Source organism: Populus alba, chromosome 14 (assembly GCF_005239225.2).
Source record: "Populus alba chromosome 14, ASM523922v2, whole genome shotgun sequence".
Classification (NCBI taxonomy): domain Eukaryota; kingdom Viridiplantae; phylum Streptophyta; class Magnoliopsida; order Malpighiales; family Salicaceae; genus Populus; species Populus alba.
In genome coordinates this window covers 7,610,024-7,627,709 of record NC_133297.1, presented here as the reverse complement: position 1 = coordinate 7,627,709, position 17,686 = coordinate 7,610,024, and the positions used below count along the sequence as shown (strand labels likewise).

Sequence of the window (17,686 nt, the reverse complement as noted above, 5' to 3'; positions counted from 1 at the left end):
GTGAAGTTGAGTTTCTCTTTTCTTCTCTTCTGGCTGTTTGGTTTAGAAATTAAGAAATTGTGTCAAGGTAATGAGACGAGAGCCTAAGAGTAAATACACTGGTACCGCTACCATCTACCAACAATTTATTTCACTCTTTTAACATCACAGACAATTCGCCTGCCCTTTGGCAAGAGAGATGTCGGGGAATTTCACAGGTTCAAAATATTTAGGTTTTAGTGACAGCAATGCATTTTTCAGATAAAAGGAAATTATGCACCGGCACTTGAACAAAATGTCAAAGCTATAATTAATTCAATGGAAAAGTTCCCCTTATTTACAATTCAATCAAATTAATTTTTCAAAGTCAAAGATATGGGAAACCAAAAGCACTGAATGTATTTAGATGCTGTGATCCAAGATATCAAAATTTTCTACCTGGATTTTCAGCCAAGATTTTCAACTTGACGAAACATGTGCTGAAGATTCAAATGGTAGACTTCCTACTGTAAACCTGCACATCAAGCAACATCCAGAATAAGGCACAAAAAATGTGGCTCTATATAGCAGACTAGAACCTTTCAACCTCTTTTGCGTGCTAATCTCCAACTTGATGTCACTTGAGCACCAGTAAGTAATTTCAAGTTATGGGTGACTTCACTTTTTTTGTTCCGGTAAGTCTGCGCTTTTGTTTATGTGACTTACTTGCAGGAAATGAATTATTTTTTACTGAAATCATGGCAACTTCAAGTCATGGAAGAAAAACCCTTGGGCGTCCAAGTTCTGTTATGCATCCACTACCCAGACATCTCTTGATGGTTATTCAAAGGAATCAATTATGGTACATTTTAAGAAGAATCCATCACAAGACAGCAACTTATTTAAAAAGACAGTTTCTCTCTTTTGACCGGGCCCGTTTATTATGCTAAAATGTTGCCGTTTCTGGAATTAACAAGAAGAGATAGAAAGAGAGACAGAAATACCTGGAGTAACAAAATGGAAGCATCTGTTACTGTGTATCCACTATCCAATTGCACAGGCACAAACCAAGTCAAATGGAGAACTGCAAATTTATCAGAACATAAATATACTAGTCACAGGTAAATCTTGCAAACACTTGCAATAAATTCTATACATAGACTACGAGAAAGGTCAGCCTGCATATTGCCCTATGGTTGTGATATGGAGGTCTAGAAAGATACTGCAGAGAGCAGTGTTTACAAATATGTATTTACATAAGAAAATAGAAGATCAAAGAAGCAGTTCATGAAATGGAAATTTCCTCAGGTTCAACAGATAAGTTGCCTGTTTTTGTTAGTCAAGAAAACAAAAATTACATTGGCTTTGATTATAGAGAACAAACCTTTAAATTTTGCAGAAGGTGCTGTGATCATGAAAGCCCGAATATACTCAAGATACTTGTGCCCCTCCCGCATATGATCCATTAAAGATATTATCTTCCAGTTTTCTCCAAACAATCCAGCTTACACTGGATCGCTTGATTGGAAAGAACAGCAGAACCTAGGATCATGTAGCACTAGTTGTGCAACCTTCACCTGCAGCAGAGCTTGTAGATTTGGGAGATTCGCTGCCTCTTACCACTCTGTTATATATAACTTTAAAAGACTGTGAGCCATATGGTCGACTAAGCAAGCTCATTGGCATTCTCAGAGTCTGCTTCCGGTTTCTCCTTCCCCTTAACAAAATGCTGAAGGTTTTCTCCTCATTAATCTGCTGGTCAATACTGCTAGTGACATTTTCTTGTGGGCCTTTTTCCTGACTTGAATCATTCCTATAAATTTCAGCTTCGGATGGATTTGAATGACCATTTTCCTTTATATTTTCCAACCCCGCCCCAGTCAATTCCTTCACATTGTCATTTCTGTCTGATGCTTGAAGGTTTGCTTCGTCATTTGCTTCTCCTATGTTGTCAATGTCCACTGACAGAATTGGAGGTGGACTTGGGCTTTCAGAATTTTCAAATTGTGCTTTAGGCTCCAATAGAGGATCAGCAATTGGCTCAACAACAGGTGGCAGGACAGAGAACTCCACTGCAAGGCAGCCAGGCCATACTGTGGTAGGAATAAACTCTGACACATTGGGGCTCGCATTGCACTGCCAAGAGAAATGATTAGGCTGGAAGGCGCTGCTAGTAACAGGAAATGTACTAGTTGGTACTGCTTGACTGTAAGGAGGATAAATAAAGGGCAATGGCTGTATCATGTTTGGGGTTGGTGGTTGTGAGGGGTATGGGTATGGATGGTGTGGGGGCGACATTGGATTAATGGGGCGTATGACAGTTGCAGGTCCAGGGTGAAGAGTCATGTTTACAGGCCAAGGTGCAACAGCTGGAACAGCACAAGGAGCAGAAGGAAGAGGGATGTTGATGGCAACTGGTGGAGCACGTCCAATGGATGTTGAGGGGTTGAAAGGAGCTGCAGAAGCAGACAATTTCTTATTTGGTAATCCCTGAGCATCGCCTGAATTCAAAATCAATGGTTTGTCCTTCAAGTCCTCTGCTCCAGGCAAAGTGGAGTTGAGATCAACTTGAGGATCAAATTCACTAGATGAATCCTTCTCAGGAGGTTCCTTTGGAAGGGAATCAATTGAATTTGGCATCTGGTCAATCAACATTCCATTCTGTATAATTTCATGAACCTCAATATCACCAGATTCATGTCCTTGCACACTCTGAGACACCATCAGGGGGGGATTTTCTTCCAACACGTGAGTTGAGTGTTGTTCTTCTAGTTTATGAGCACCAACTGTTTCCTTCTTCAAATCATCTGTGTAATCTGATTCAGAATTCTCATCCTTCTCTCCACTTCTTTCTTCCACACCCATTACTACTGAACCAGCAATTGCTTTTGCTTCATTTGTCTCTTCAAGTTTTCCATCACCAATTTCCTGGTTATCTGAATTATCACTTTGGGGAAACCACGCCTGCAACTTAGCAATGGTACCTGGTGGTGCCAATGCTACTTCCTTGTATGAAGGAGATTTTCCAAGACTCACTATTGAATTCTTTGATGGACGAATGTCATTAGGGGCAGAAACTGGAGCAGATTCTGATGAAGAAAGAGCCTTGCTGCCAATCCTGGGATTCTCTATTGTAGAAGTTTTATAAGATGAAGGAACAGACTTGACCCTGTAGGTTACAGCTTTAACCATTCTCCTCCCAAATTTGGTACCTGGAGGGAGATTGGTGGTTTGGTGGTCTCCATAACTTCCATGAGATGGCACTCGTTTCTTTAAAAGGTAATACTTACTATTCTGGTGAGCATTCTTGACAGAAGCGTAATCCACGTTAGCATCCACAATCTTTTTGTGATAACTATAAACTTTTCCAACAATCCCCCGCCGCTGCTTTAGACGTCGCCCATACAAGCCAGCTGATCTTGGCCTTTGAACTGGTTGCCATCCATCATCTCCTTCAGCATGAGTTTCAAGCAAGGCTTCAGTCCAGATGCTTGGTTTTTTTTCCACATTCTCTTCCAAAACAGGTGTCTGGAGTTGAACTTGGGCAGAGCTGGTCTCTTGGGAAGCATCATCTTCAGGCACCAGTATCTTCACATCTGAAGCGTCTTTAAGAGCATCTTTTGTAGATTCATTGGAACTTGCCGTACTGACATTTGGCTGGGTTTTATCCTTTACCTGAAAAGCAAAAGGTTGCAAAGGCATGTTGTATTAAAGAAAAATTTAGAGGTGACTACATACAAAACGTTGTGATTTTCCAAGTCAGTAATCATTCTGAAATATAGCTTGGCAAAATACTTGATCTCCATGGTGGATCTTCATTTCATCGTTTTTTCATTACTTCAATTACAACAAGAAAAGTGACAGGCCTTCACTGTTAACAGTATTAGAGAAGGAAAAGTTCGAAGGAGAAATCATAATTATTCTAGATCTTGCCTCTGTTTTCTTGTCATTGTACTTCTATAACAAAGACAACTATTTTCCTGAGCCTTTGAAAGGACAGTGTAAATTCATGCAAGAGAATTGTTTCTACAGTATTCCAAATGATCCAGTAGGGAACCCCTAAGATGTTTACTTCAAGAATGAGTGGCCAATATCTATTCTTTTTCAGTTCAGTGCAAGATTCATGAACAGAAACTGGTGTGATTTTTCTCTGGTGTCGTAGGCTGTATGATGGGTTAGAGTTGTTTTAATCAAACAAGAATATCCAGATACCTTTGTGATATAGCTCTTTCTCTTTCCAGCGACAACATCTCTCACCTTAGCATCACGACTTGGATTAATATAGTCCAGCAAATCTGATACACTGCCAAATATTAAAAAAGTAAAAAGTATTAGTTTCAAGATGTCTGTTTGAACAAGAGTTTGCATCATAAGCCAGATATGTAGATTGCATTCACATGTAACAGCATGTTCATGGTGCATATGATCATATAGAAAGCAATAGTGGCATCCAACCAGATCAAATTATTCTGCACATCCATTTCAAAAGTATTCTGGTGCAGGAACAGCAAAATAGTATATGAACAGGATAGATATGATGCTCTGGGCAAGTATTTGACATGCTTCTTGACCATAGAAAAAAATCTTTGGGGAAGTTACTGAATGTGAGATGGGAAGTCCTTGCTGAGTGATGTTGGTGCATGTAGCAGAGATCATGAAGAAACTTCAAGCATTAAATCTTCCCCTTTTCCTTTATCTTTGTGTGTGTAATTGTTGAAGTTAACTTATTACAATTTCATGTATGTATTTCCAGCAAAATTTAAAGAGCATAAATTGTTTTTCATGCAAGTCCGATAAAAAAAAGTAACCACGCCCAATAGCAGAGCATCCAAATGGTGTGATTAGTAAAAGAAGTGGAAGAATAAACTGTATAAAATAATTAAATGAAGCAACAATGATAGTCCAGTGTTCTGCTAATTTACCTAAGGTGGCCTTTGCTAGCAATTGATGCATCAGGCTTCTTAGTACCGTTTCGTACAGCTTCTTGCTGTTCAAAAGCCTTGGATTCAAAATACTCAAGCCAAGCAGCAGCATCCTGCAGCATTTTATTAAAAATTTACAATTACAACTGGATAGGAGCCATAAGCACATATATAAACATGCCCTTCTGAAAAGTACAAAACTTGGTAATGAATCTCTATGTCAAAGAGAGAGGGAAAGAGAGATAGTTAAACAGATATCATGTAGTCCTTGAAGGCTTGAACTCATAGACTTGGAGCCATTCATTTCATGGCTCCATGTCATGGTGAAAGCCAAAATAATCCCCAGGGGCCTAGTTAATTGCAAACTTATATTCACTTCAACCTTTGGATCACCAAGTCAGGAGGGTAGATAAGAGGATTGCACATGTGCTATCAATTATGAATATAATACTTTCAAGATGTTCAAATTCATTGAGTGCGCCTAGTACCATCATACTAATGAATGTTTCTAGCTCAGAGTAGATGACGTAACATGAATGCCTAAGAGGAGAGAAATGAGAAGGGTTGATTAATTAATGAATTTAGCAAGACACCTGAGTGCGTAAATCATCTGGACCCAGCTTTGCTCGGAGAATTTGCAAGGTTGTTTGTTCATGTTGAACACTCAAAGGATATGCTTCCATCAATGAGAGTGCAATTGCTATTGCATGGTAGCTTGCAGCAGTCTGGCATCATTAACCAGAAACAAAAAAGGATTACCTCTCAAAAAGAATTAAATGCGCTATTTTTTCCAGATATAGTAAATAGATCATTTATAGTATGTAGCAAGTGAAAAATGAAATTTCATTAGCGATTTATTGTTTCAATAGATGCAGCAAAGTGCTTAAAGATGGAGTACAGAATACCGACCATCTGCAATGTTCAATGCTTATGAACATTCTTTTTTTCCCCTTCTGAGGATTTTTACATTTAAGGAGGAAGAAAGAAATCGATATGGCAATTCTTAAGGTTAATTAATTACAATATGGAAAGTTTATTGTATCTGATTGTTTAGAACACTTCTTAGTTAATATGAAGGTGATGCATATTGCATTAAATAATTAACTTCAATTAAGCATATAACAAGCTTACCCAACCATTTTACTTTCTGTCATCACCTAGAAAATAGTGAGCATGTTATGAAAAATATAACATAAACAAACTTCAGGAGAAGGGCAAATTAAAACCTGAATATGGTCTGGTCCAAGTAACTTTTGGTTGCATTTCAGAGCTTTATGAAGATATCTGAGGGCAACATGCACATTCCCCAGACCTTCCTCCATCATAGCCACGTTTATGTATGTTGCAGCAGTGTTTGGGTGTGATGGACCGCATGTGAGATGTAAAAGATACAAAGCACGCTTTACATACCTAATCAACAACAGTACTAGTCTCAAGAGTCTCAAACTAGGGTAAAGTTAAACCACAAAACATGAACAGACTATCATGAATTATGGTATATATGAATCCAACTACGGGTATCTCCCAAGATTCACAAAAGAAGTATGGGGAAAAAAAACTTTAGAAAAGACAGATAAGACTGGATCACACTTGAGAAATCCAAAATGAAAAAAGAAAGGATCTAGGTTTGAGCAACATAGATAAGAAACTTGTTTGTCAAAAACAATAAAAGGAACCATGTTGCTTAAATATGATTATCAGAGCAACAGATATTTAAAATTTATGGAGCGGAATCACAATGAGAGCAATCATTATTCTGATAATTCTAAAGAGGGATAATTGAATACGATCAGGTAGTCCACAAGGCAACCAGTCAACATCAAGACAGAACCAGATCAAAATATAATGAATGTGAAACATGAAATTACATAGTATCATGCAAACCTAAAATTCTTAATGCACGAAGAATGAAAAGCATACTTGAGAGCCAGCTCTGTATGTTGAAGTCTGTAATAGAACACAGCAAGATCCCCATAGCTTTTCATTGTGTCTGGATGATCAAGTCCAAGTTCTCTCTCATTAATATCCAAGGCTTTTTGCTGATATATAGTGGCCTGTAAAGCGAACAGAATATTGAATCAGCACAAAAGGTAAACCCTCAAATAAAGGAATGCAAAGTTTCTGGGTTGATTCTGTGACTATAACAAGTCATTCTGCCACAGATTATTGAAAGAAATTTAGCAAGGTGACTATAATCTGAGTGTTCCTGGAGAAAATCTCCAGCTACACAGGAAAAAGAAATCGATAATAAATAGACCTGATTGAAGTCTCCAGTGTGATATAATACTACAGCAAGAAGGCTGTATGCTCCTGCAGTCATTCGATGGTAGGGACCACAAACTGCCACTAGCTTTGCAAGAGCCTGGAAACACCAAAGATGTGAATCAGCTAATAAACTACAGTACCAATAGAAAAGGATGATTACATAGTGAAGCACCTTATTGACATGGAAAAAACAGGGAAAAGCATTATTATAAAAGAAGCCATGACAACTATGCATTTGCAAAGAGAATATCAGAAGTGTAATTTCAGAATGCATATACCTTTGTCCCATAGGTGACTGCATCTTCAAGTTTTCCCTTGTCCAAGGCTGTTTTTGATGATTCCAGGAGTTGCCTTCCATCTGCAGAGGAGCATGCTGCTTGCTGAAAATAAAAAGGCACAAATCAATATGGATTGGACAAATTTTGACTGGTTTCCAGACAGGATGAAGAAAAGCTTGTTCACATCAATCTCAAGTAATCACCTTATGTAGTGGAACCAGACTGACAACATCTGATTTTCTGAATGGATGTGGAGAATCCATATCAAAATCCCTCGGAACCAACTCAATGCCCACCTGAGAGGAGGGGAGAAAAAATAAGAGTGTCAGTTTATACATGTCCCTGATTCGATTGTCCCAAATCAAATAAAACATCAACTATATTTGCATGAATATGCAATCCATTCATTTAAAAGGTATTGTTTCATTTGGAGGAATGTCACATGCAGGGATGAAAAAGGAATCATCATCATTTGTGGGAAACACTGCTGTGAGTTGGAGCGAACGCTTTACAGGTTTACAATTGTGCCTCACCGAAAATAATTCAAGTTGGGCATAGTTAAACTGAAGCCAATGGATTAATTGCCAATGATTCATAGTCAATTTGTTAGAATCCAAAAAATTGGAAGCAAGCAAGCAAGCTTCTTGTAGATTAAACAATTTTGAGTCCCTATCACGCTTGTCATGCATTCTAGAGCACATGCAGATATTTACCTTGTGGCACAACCCTCGCAAGATTGCAAATTTCCTCACATCTTTGAAGTTTAAGCTGCTAAGATCCCATTCATACCGCTTCTTCAAAAATACCTCCAGCCATCTCCATACAAGAGGGTGGACATGGCAAGACTTGATTGAATCTCTGGTTTCAGTTATCCCAAGCATCAGATTTAATGCAGCAGCTATTGATACAGCCATTTTCTCTTGGTCCACAACAGCAGCAATCACAGCCTGAAGTATGTGCTTAAAAGCTCGTACTATCATCTCATGAATGCAGAGTGACTGTACATGCAACAGCTTTTCAGAAAGCTTTACCTGTTTTATAAGATAAACAGCAGAAATTACCCAAAACGGAAATCTGAATTAAAAGGTAAACATTCACAATTATAAGAGGAGTCATTAACACATTAGCTTACTAGAATTGAAAACAACGGGCGATCCTAAGTTAAAGGAGGCACATCAAAATGCACAAATATCAGCAGTCATTTATAAAGTTAATTCAATACTCTTATAAATTAAAACCATATGAAGAAAAATTAACATCTGGTGCAAGTTTACATAAATGATAAGTTTATATGGTACAATAAATGTACACACATGAAATAAAATAGATGAGCATCTTTATATGTGAAAAATAGGTAATTTTTTTATATGCAGTATTAAGCCCTATCAATTATGCTACAATTAGCAAAATAAGTGAGCTGACCCAGCCTTCAGTCAATGTCATTTAAGAGTAAGTGACTGAGCCCTCAACAGCAGAAGCTGCTCACAAAGATCTTAAGGGCATGCGCCTTATCTTGCGAAACTCACTCTATATCTAGTGAACTCAAAAACTAATGCCTTAAGGCTATTTATCACTGCTGCGCTTCAAGCATGCCTAAGTGTGTCGAAAAGGCCTTTTAAAACTATAAGGATCACATACATGTTTATACATATGAATGAACAATGGCATGATGGCAAGTCTCATTGTCACGCATGGACATACAAGGATCTGATTGGGACATCCTCCAAAAAAACTGGATGGTTATAGCACAAACACAGTTTTTTATAAAATAAAAAAAATTGTGTAAAAACAAATGCATTCGTTAAAGTTAGACATAAATGTGCCCGACAGGATGGTAGATATGGAATTAAAATTTTCTGTGGACAAATAAATGTAACTAAAACATGTACTAAACATTAAAAGCCAGGGTGCATGATAACAGAGAACTTACAACACGCCCAAGAGAGCGCATCTGAAGACCTCTAGTATGCATAAAATCAGTTAGAGTCCGACCATCAACGGGTGAAAGCTCCAACGAACCAAAATCTGCTACCTGCATTTCGTTACCAGTACTCAATAATAAACTTCTAGAAATGCAGATTGGTTGAGATAATTAATGAAAAGGGTAGAGTACCAGTTTAGGAAGAGCAACTTCAGTGTAATATTTCTGAGACAAGTCAATTAGCTGTTGCAGAGACTGTTGATCACTTCATACGTTAGCTCACACCTTACTGGAAAAGAAAAGGCAATGATCAGTCAAGGAAATACTACCTTGCAATGAAGTCCAGTGTCTGATTCTTTCAGTCGAGCAAAGGCTGCATCGGACAACAACTGCTGCAGTGCAAGCTCATTATCTATAGCATCATTTTCAAGGTGAGATTCCACAGAAGCCAGTGTAGCATCTTCAACTGCCCCACTTAAACCATCAGAGGCAGGTCTTGAATTCTCTGGCTGCATTTTTATATTGCTTTCATCTGATTTTTTCTTGTTCTTAAGGGACTTAAGAGGGGTCCCAAGTCCCTCAACCTTCATTTCTGTTTCTGTGGAAGGCTTCTTGCCCTTCTCAGTGGATGGTTTCTTATCTTTTTCAGTATTTTTCTGGTCTTGCAAATGCTGTATCCAGCAGGCTCCAAGTTCCCATCTCACCAAATGATCCCGCTCCAGTACCTCTTCTTCAAGCCTGGCAAGACTTTCTTCCAGTAATCTCTCTACAAATGCTTTGGAAGCACTGAGCTCTTCAAACTCTAAAGCTTGCAAATTTGGCGCCCGCTTAGAGTGTTCTGAAGGTGTTGGTTTGTGAAGTAGCAGTCTCAAGCTGTAAGGGAGGAAAAGTTAAGACTTCTGCATAATGAATGCAGCCAAACAACAAGAAAATAACCAAATTAAGGAATGTATGCTATCACCATGAAGTCATATTATTAAAATCTGGAGGCTTGGCTTTTGGCTATAAATATCTTTCATTCTGGTATAATGTTACTATCATTATGATCAGTACAATAATACACACGTAGTGTGGGAATGCATGTCATAGAACCTAAAACCTAGTAATAAAAAATAGATTTACAGGTAAGAACTAACATGCCATGTACATGGAGAATCAATCAAATCACCTTTCAAAGACTTCCATCTTTGAAAATTTTGGGGTTGAAAATTTTATGACATGATTGGCATTTTCCAAGATTGGAAAAATTAAGATTCCATGTCAGTCATCCATGTCAAAATTCTTAAGTAAAAGCAGGGTTCGCATTTAACTTCAGCATAATTTAGTTGAAATGGAAACCACATTGCAGTATCGAATTTGATCATCATTGCATTCTAAAATTGTTTTAAGAAAAAGATCCACTTCTCAAAATGCAAAAAGACTTCATAAATCAAAGCTGACTAAATTTATTATATTGGACTGGCATCTGTCTTTTGACAAATCCAAATAGAAAACAACAAAACTATAGGTTCCCCTCTCGCGAATGGTCCATCACATTGTGCTTGTTCAAAGCTAGAGTGCAGCAATTGTATATGATTCTTAGCACAGTTCACCATTAGGTAATTTTAGTTCATCAACTGCATTTATACAATTTCACTAGCAGATAATATCTAAGATCTCTATGGCATGTGAAACTATTAACTGTGTGGGGAGGTGGCAAATTTTAGTACTCATTCGTGCATAGGAAAAGATGGTAAGAACCTGTTGATGTTAAGGGCATTTGCACCACCTTCAGGCTGTTCAAGTTCAATACTTTTGGATGGAGTACTGGCTTTCTTTTCCTCCCTCACCTCAGCTTTTACAATAGCAATGAAACCACAGTATCTTACATTAACAGTACCAAGTGTTGCAATGTCCTGTAGTCAAGATGCAAAACAGAATTCAACCAGTTTACCAATTAAACTAAATTAAAACACCAAACCCTTGGAAGAACATCATTGAACAATTACATTTTCTGGAACTTACATGAGCAGCAGTGTTCTCATCAGCTGTGATCCCTTTCAGAAGGTTCCTCTCTACTGAATTTTTCTTATCAGTTCCAGTTGCTTGAATCCCATCAATTTTAGTGTCTACCTTAGAGCTTGCATTGGTAGCATCTTTCATAACTTTGATGCTTAAATCCCCAACTCTCTCTGTGTAAGGAATATTACTGTTTGCAACTGAACCCAATAAATTTGGCTTTAATTTTACATGTTGCACAGCTTTAATGGCTCTGAAAATGGCGACATCGACAAATAGGCTGTGAAGCAGGAAGGCTTTCCTGTCCCGAATCTGCCTCTCCTCAGCTGTCTTGCAAGGCATAGATGAGACAAACAAAAACTCATCGGCCCAAGGTATGTAATCCTTTTTCCCATCTCTTCCAAGACCACCTCCATTTCCTCCCCATGTTTCATCCTCAACAGGAAGAGGAGGACAAACTGATGGCAACTGTGCTGCTATGGGGGGGATAAGCCATGTGTTTGCTCTAAAACCATATGGAAGATTCCCGAACTAATCAATGGCCAGGAAGAAACAAAAAGATTAATAATTGAAAGCAAGAACTACAACATCGGAGAGAAATCATTAAATTACATTTGAACAATTTATATCCCTTCTTCTTTTGAGATAACCATATCAACACAAACGGTACATACCTTGTTACGCTCTGCAAATGCTTTCATGAGCTCATCGTAAGCCTGACACATAAGACATGACATCTACATCACTTCAACAAAATCTAAACCGAAAACAAAAAATGCATCTTAACAAAAGATAAGACTGTTGATTTACAGACCAAACTTCATATATTAACAAAATTACTGGAAAAGCACGTGACATTAGCATGTACAAGTACTGTTTATCCGCAAAAAAAAAATCTTTTGAGAAAATTAATGGATTCCACTCGATAAATGATAGAGGATGCACCGATTCGAATATTATCCAATACAAAAAGAAAAGTAAAAAAAAAAACCACTACAGTTTTTTAAAAAAAAAGAGCCAGAAAAATTGGGTAAGGTAGTGGAACTAACATTATCAAAAGCTCGACTAAGCTGCCTTAGCAAATCAACAAGATTGTTACATAAGGTCCTCTGCTTTCCAACACCATAAAATCCCTTTTTGCAAGCTTCAACTTGAACCAGCTTCCCATTGCATAGCTTCACCTGATCATTTTAACAACAATTAAGAAAAAAACCTCGTCAAAAGATTTTAGACAAAAAAAAAAAAGATAAAAACAGATTCATAAATAAAACAATCTTACATCAAGAGAGAAAAGATGATCATCCACAGAGATCTCATCAATCCGTCTTTTCGTTGCCTTCCTTATAACTGCATCAACGCCAACAACATTTTCCATTATCCCCAGCTATACCCTCAATTAACTCAAAAGTACACTCGTTTATTTATAATTAGAGAGAGAGAGAGAGAAAATACATTGAAGAGGAGGAGTGAGATGCGAGAGAGAGAAGAACTCGTAAAAGCTCCCAAGCTTAGGGCACGAGTGGCTCATTTCTTCTTCTGAATCCACCGGAACATCTTTGGATGCTGATTTTGGTGAAGATGATTGTTTATTCGTGGTGGTGGTGGTGGTGGAGGAGGAGGATTGAGATTTAGCGGTGGTTTTCTTAGAAGTCTTACTATCCTGCACAGCCGGCGCATTCTTTCCGATATCGGACTTGATCTTATCATGCGCACTCGCCGATGGACCGAAGCACGTTGTGCATGCCACGATGTCCAGGAGTCGTCTAACGTGCGCCACTGCAAGCTCCTCATCGAGTTCCTCTGTAACAACGAGAAAAAGATATGGAGAAAGTAGCGGGTAAACGAAAACGAAAATGGAAACATTAAACGCTGTCGCTTGAAATACTGTTTAAGATCTGAAACGGCGTCGTTTGTTGGTCGGGATTTTGGCCTTTTACCATTAGTTAAAGTGAGAACGCAAGGCTTGAGTGCTGACACGTCGACCGTGTCTTTTAACCGCGCTCCTCTAACCTGTAAATAAACCATGACAAAGTCAGATTACTTTAATGCCCCTCGCATTTTTTAGACATAATTTTGGAAGTACACATAAAAAAAATACGAGAAGCTTCAAATTTACCCACCCAGCTGCTGGATAATCTCAATCATATACCCAAAGTATTTTATTCTTTTTAATTATACGGTTAAATAATTTTTATTTCTCAATGGAATTATTCTATTGAATAAACTAATGAGATTATTAATTATATGCATGCTATCCATATCATTTTTAGTACTGTGTAAGAGTTTTGAGATATTTTGTATTTTATGTTTTAATGTCGTACGAAACATGTAGCCTATCTTATTAAAGAATCTGAGAAAAATTCTTCATGATTTCATGAAATTCATATAAAAAATTATTGATTCCATGAAATTCTTCACCAGTCTTGCCATACTTAAAGTTAATGATCTGGTAGCCCACAAGATCAACACCATTCAATTTATACAGTGTCCGTGTTAGATTATAGTAGGAGAAATAATAAGTAAAGTATCAGTGTACGCATAATTTTCTCTCTTTATTCTTACCTCATGAGACAGAGAGAAATTTGTAAGGTAACAAGTTTCAGCGTTCACCGATAAAAGTCGACGAACATCTATGATTCTGTCCGTTGATATTCCCTGTTCAAGATTTACAAGTTAGCATTGCGAATTTGGATTAAGAGGGCAAGCAGAAAAGACACGAAATGAGTAACTAATAAATGTCACCTTTTATTCGATCAAAAACAAAAGAAAGAAAGAAATGTCACCCTATACCAAACAAGGAATTTAATTGAATGAAACTTGGTTCTGTTTGGTACAGATATAAAAAAATTTTATTTTTAACATTAGCATATTAAAAAAGTTATTTTAATATTTTTTAAATAAAAAATATTTTAAAAAATTAAAATTATCACACTTTAAATTACTTTTAAACACATGTCTAATTAAAAAGTTTTGTTTTTTGTACGAAGCTATTTATTTTTTAGTTAAAATTGTGTCTAGATATGTTTTGAATATATGTTTAATATAAAAAAAATATTAAATTAATATTTATTTTAGTAATTTTAAATGATTTTAATATATTAATATTAAAAATAAAAAAAAATATAATATATTTTCAAATAAAAACATTTAAAAAAAGTACTATCAAGTAATTGTCAACACATTGCGTCGTAATTGTCAACAAATAAAAAAAGTACAATCCACGTAAAGCCAAACTCGCATACCTTGCGTCGCACCTTTTTTTTCAAACCACGTATTCAAGCTTGTGGTAGGGGAATGGATGGGACGTGCCATCAATTATGGAGTAATTGTCGACACATTTTGTTGAAAACATATTTGGAAGTGTTATATTGAGAAAATGACTTTTGTTTTTTACATTTTAAAAAAATCAAAAAATGAAATTATTTATTTATTTTAAATCATGTTTTTTTTATTTTTTTAATCTATCAATATTTAAAATAAATTTTAAAAAATAAAAAATATTATTTTAATATATTTTAAAAGACAAAACATTTTAAAAGTAATCATTATCAAAATATTAAATAGACTCTTTAATATTTAATTATATTCTAGAAGTTGATTTTAGTCTATATTTATATATTCAATTACATTCAATCTATTTTAAAAAACCGTGGTGTTTTCAATTTAACTTTCACGCGAAAAAATAACAGAAATATATCACATTACATGACTTATATATAAGTTTACATGTTCAAAACATTTCCCATTATTTTTTTAACAGGAAATACTAAAAAAAATTCAAAATATATCACGCGTAGTACAACTTAACAAAACTGAATATTAGATTTTTATTTATCGAATCTTAATTAAAATATCAAATCTTCTCCCCTTTTGGATATGTAAAATTTAAACATGGGTATAAGCAAGTCACATGATATACTTCAATTAATCTTACGGTGGAAAATCTAATTAACTAGGATATATAAAATTATTATTTTTTTATTAAAAATGGTTTGTAATTATGATATTTCAAAAAAATTTTTTATTTATAAATATATTAAAATAATATTTATTTTTTTAAAAAAAAATAATTTTTAATATCAATATATTAAAACAATCTAAAAATACCAAAAAAATTATAATTCAAAACATAGAAAAAAAATCAAAATTTTTAAAATAACATTTTAAAAAGAAAAATCAAATGGGCTGTTGGCACATCCAAAACTTTTTTTCATTACGTGCTACCTATATTTCGGGGTGTTTGACATTTGAGTTTTAATATTTTGTTTTGTTAGAATTTTAAAAAAAATGTACTTGAAAATATTTTTTTATTTTATTTTGATTATTTTTAAAAAAAAATTATTATTATATTATCAAGCAGCATGTTGAAATCAGTATTTAACGCGTCCAGACAACAATCCTGTGTCATTTAAACGGACAATTAATCATGGCCTAAAAAGTAAATTCAAAATCAGCCAATGAGCTCCTGGTTGACAATCAACAATGGCTGGAGCGCTAAAGAATTCGAGCGACGTTTGAATAATAAAATTTGAAAAAATCGTTTTAAAATTATTTTTTAAAATATTTAAATTTTTTATTTATTTTAAATTAATATATTTTTAGTATTTTTTAAAAATAATAAAAAAAATCATATAAAAGTCTTTTTAAAAACCAAACCAAGCAAAAGATGCCAGTCAAATTGCAAGAAATGCAGAAAAGGATACGAGTAGAAGATGCCATGCAAGTGCAACAAATTAACATGACAATTCGTTGAAAGGAATTCGCTAATTATCAATAATTGCAAATAGATATAAGAACCGGGACTCAGGAGGACCAAACCTTCAAAACAACATGAGTTTCGTCAGGAAGGTTTACGGTGATATCAGTAACCACAGGAAGAACTGCACAAGTCATAGATTAGACAGAACATTAGATATGATGACAGATAAAATGGAGTCAGGAGGTTATTCATGATCAATAAAATAAGATTCTATTGGGAAAGAAAAACAATTGAATTGATACCCTTCTCGTCCTTCTTCCTCTTCTCTCCTCTAGCCTTTCCACGATTGTTCCTAGGTGCCATTTTCAGCCTTTTGCTTGGTTAAATAAGCAGGAATCTCTTTAAGTATACCTATATTTCAACAATTTTCAATGAGTATTCTTTTCCTTTTCTAGAAAAACTTTTAACAACTCTTCGCTGGAATTGCTATGTGGATACCAAAACAAGTCCTGTTAAGGAAATCAATCGAGAAGATAAAATCCCAACACCTCTTGCACCAAAAATAAATAAATAAATAAAGAATCCAGCACCAACCAAGAGGATTGATGTTGAAATTCGAAAAAAAAAAAAACAAAAACAGCAGAAAATTGAAACATCGCAGGGAATATCAGAACGGGAACGCTGCTTCCAGGACAAGGACATTCATTAATGACAACATGGACCAGTTCAAGAATCGTTACGTGTGGAACTCAAGAAATAATTACCAAATAGCTGAACTCAGAAGAGCTCCGGAGCTTTGAGAATCAAAGAAGAGAGAGAAAGAGGGTCTTTATTGCACTGTATATATGGCTCGAACCAGTAATACTTGCACCAGACAAAATTATATATGTATATGCGGAAAACAATTCTAAGTAAAAATACAAAAAAGCTGAAATAAGGAAGGGTAAAGGGCGTCTGTCAAAGAATGGATGCTGGTAGAGGGCTTAACCATTAAAGAGGTTTCTGAAATGAAGCTCTCATCCACTAGAAAGAAATGGTGAGAGAGAGGAAGGGATAGAGGGGAGGCGTGGGTGTGATAAGGCAGGAAGGGCGGAGATTTAACGGACAGGTGATATGTATGGCAGTTTCTGCTGGCTGATACAGTAATCGACATATTTCAAGATATTTTAAATTTTTTTTTATAACAGGATATTTTAAATTTGTAATGGTATAAAATATTCATTTTATTTTTTTAATGATATAAAATGAAAAGAGGTTTTTACTATTTTGAAAGAAGCAAGAGTGCGAAGGCAAAAACTGAAGGGCATAACAGATAGTCCGATAGCAGTATTGTATGGGGCCACGCATACTAAGAAAAGTTTGTCTTCTATCAGACAGTCAGAGCATTTGCAGATATCCAACAAGTTATCGTAGCGGTTTGGCGTTGCGTTCATGCATCTGTTTAGATTGGTTTTAAAAGTATATTTGATATTTATATGAAAAAAATATTAAATTAATATTTTAAAAAAATCTTAGTGTATTAATATCAAGAAAAAATCTAAAAATAAATTATTTTAGTGTATTTTTAACATAAAAAATACTCTTAAAAAATAATTCACTCCAAAGGCCAAAGACACATGTATTTACAGGCTTGGCCGTCCCAAGG

General features: G+C 35.6%; 1 protein-coding gene across 1 annotated transcript; it reads right to left on the bottom strand.

Moving 5' to 3' along the window:
* Positions 1 to 265: 265 nt before the first annotated feature.
* Positions 266 to 17,160, bottom strand: LOC118041516 (protein REDUCED CHLOROPLAST COVERAGE 1). Its single transcript, XM_035048890.2, has 26 exons — positions 16,806 to 17,160; positions 16,344 to 16,452; positions 16,161 to 16,222; positions 13,905 to 13,997; positions 13,280 to 13,352; positions 12,795 to 13,142; positions 12,622 to 12,689; positions 12,392 to 12,523; positions 12,017 to 12,058; positions 11,349 to 11,873; positions 11,085 to 11,239; positions 9,674 to 10,217; positions 9,537 to 9,599; positions 9,354 to 9,455; positions 8,137 to 8,454; positions 7,627 to 7,719; positions 7,424 to 7,525; positions 7,138 to 7,242; positions 6,801 to 6,934; positions 6,107 to 6,290; positions 5,474 to 5,605; positions 4,881 to 4,993; positions 4,171 to 4,261; positions 1,343 to 3,633; positions 963 to 1,042; positions 266 to 493 (listed from the first exon to the last, which is right to left on the bottom strand). The coding sequence occupies exons 2-24, from the start codon at positions 16,402 to 16,404 to the stop codon at positions 1,507 to 1,509; spliced, it is 5,667 nt and encodes a 1,888-aa protein (XP_034904781.1). The 5' UTR covers positions 16,405 to 16,452; positions 16,806 to 17,160; the 3' UTR covers positions 266 to 493; positions 963 to 1,042; positions 1,343 to 1,506.
* Between the last annotated feature and the right edge of the window lie 526 nt (positions 17,161 to 17,686).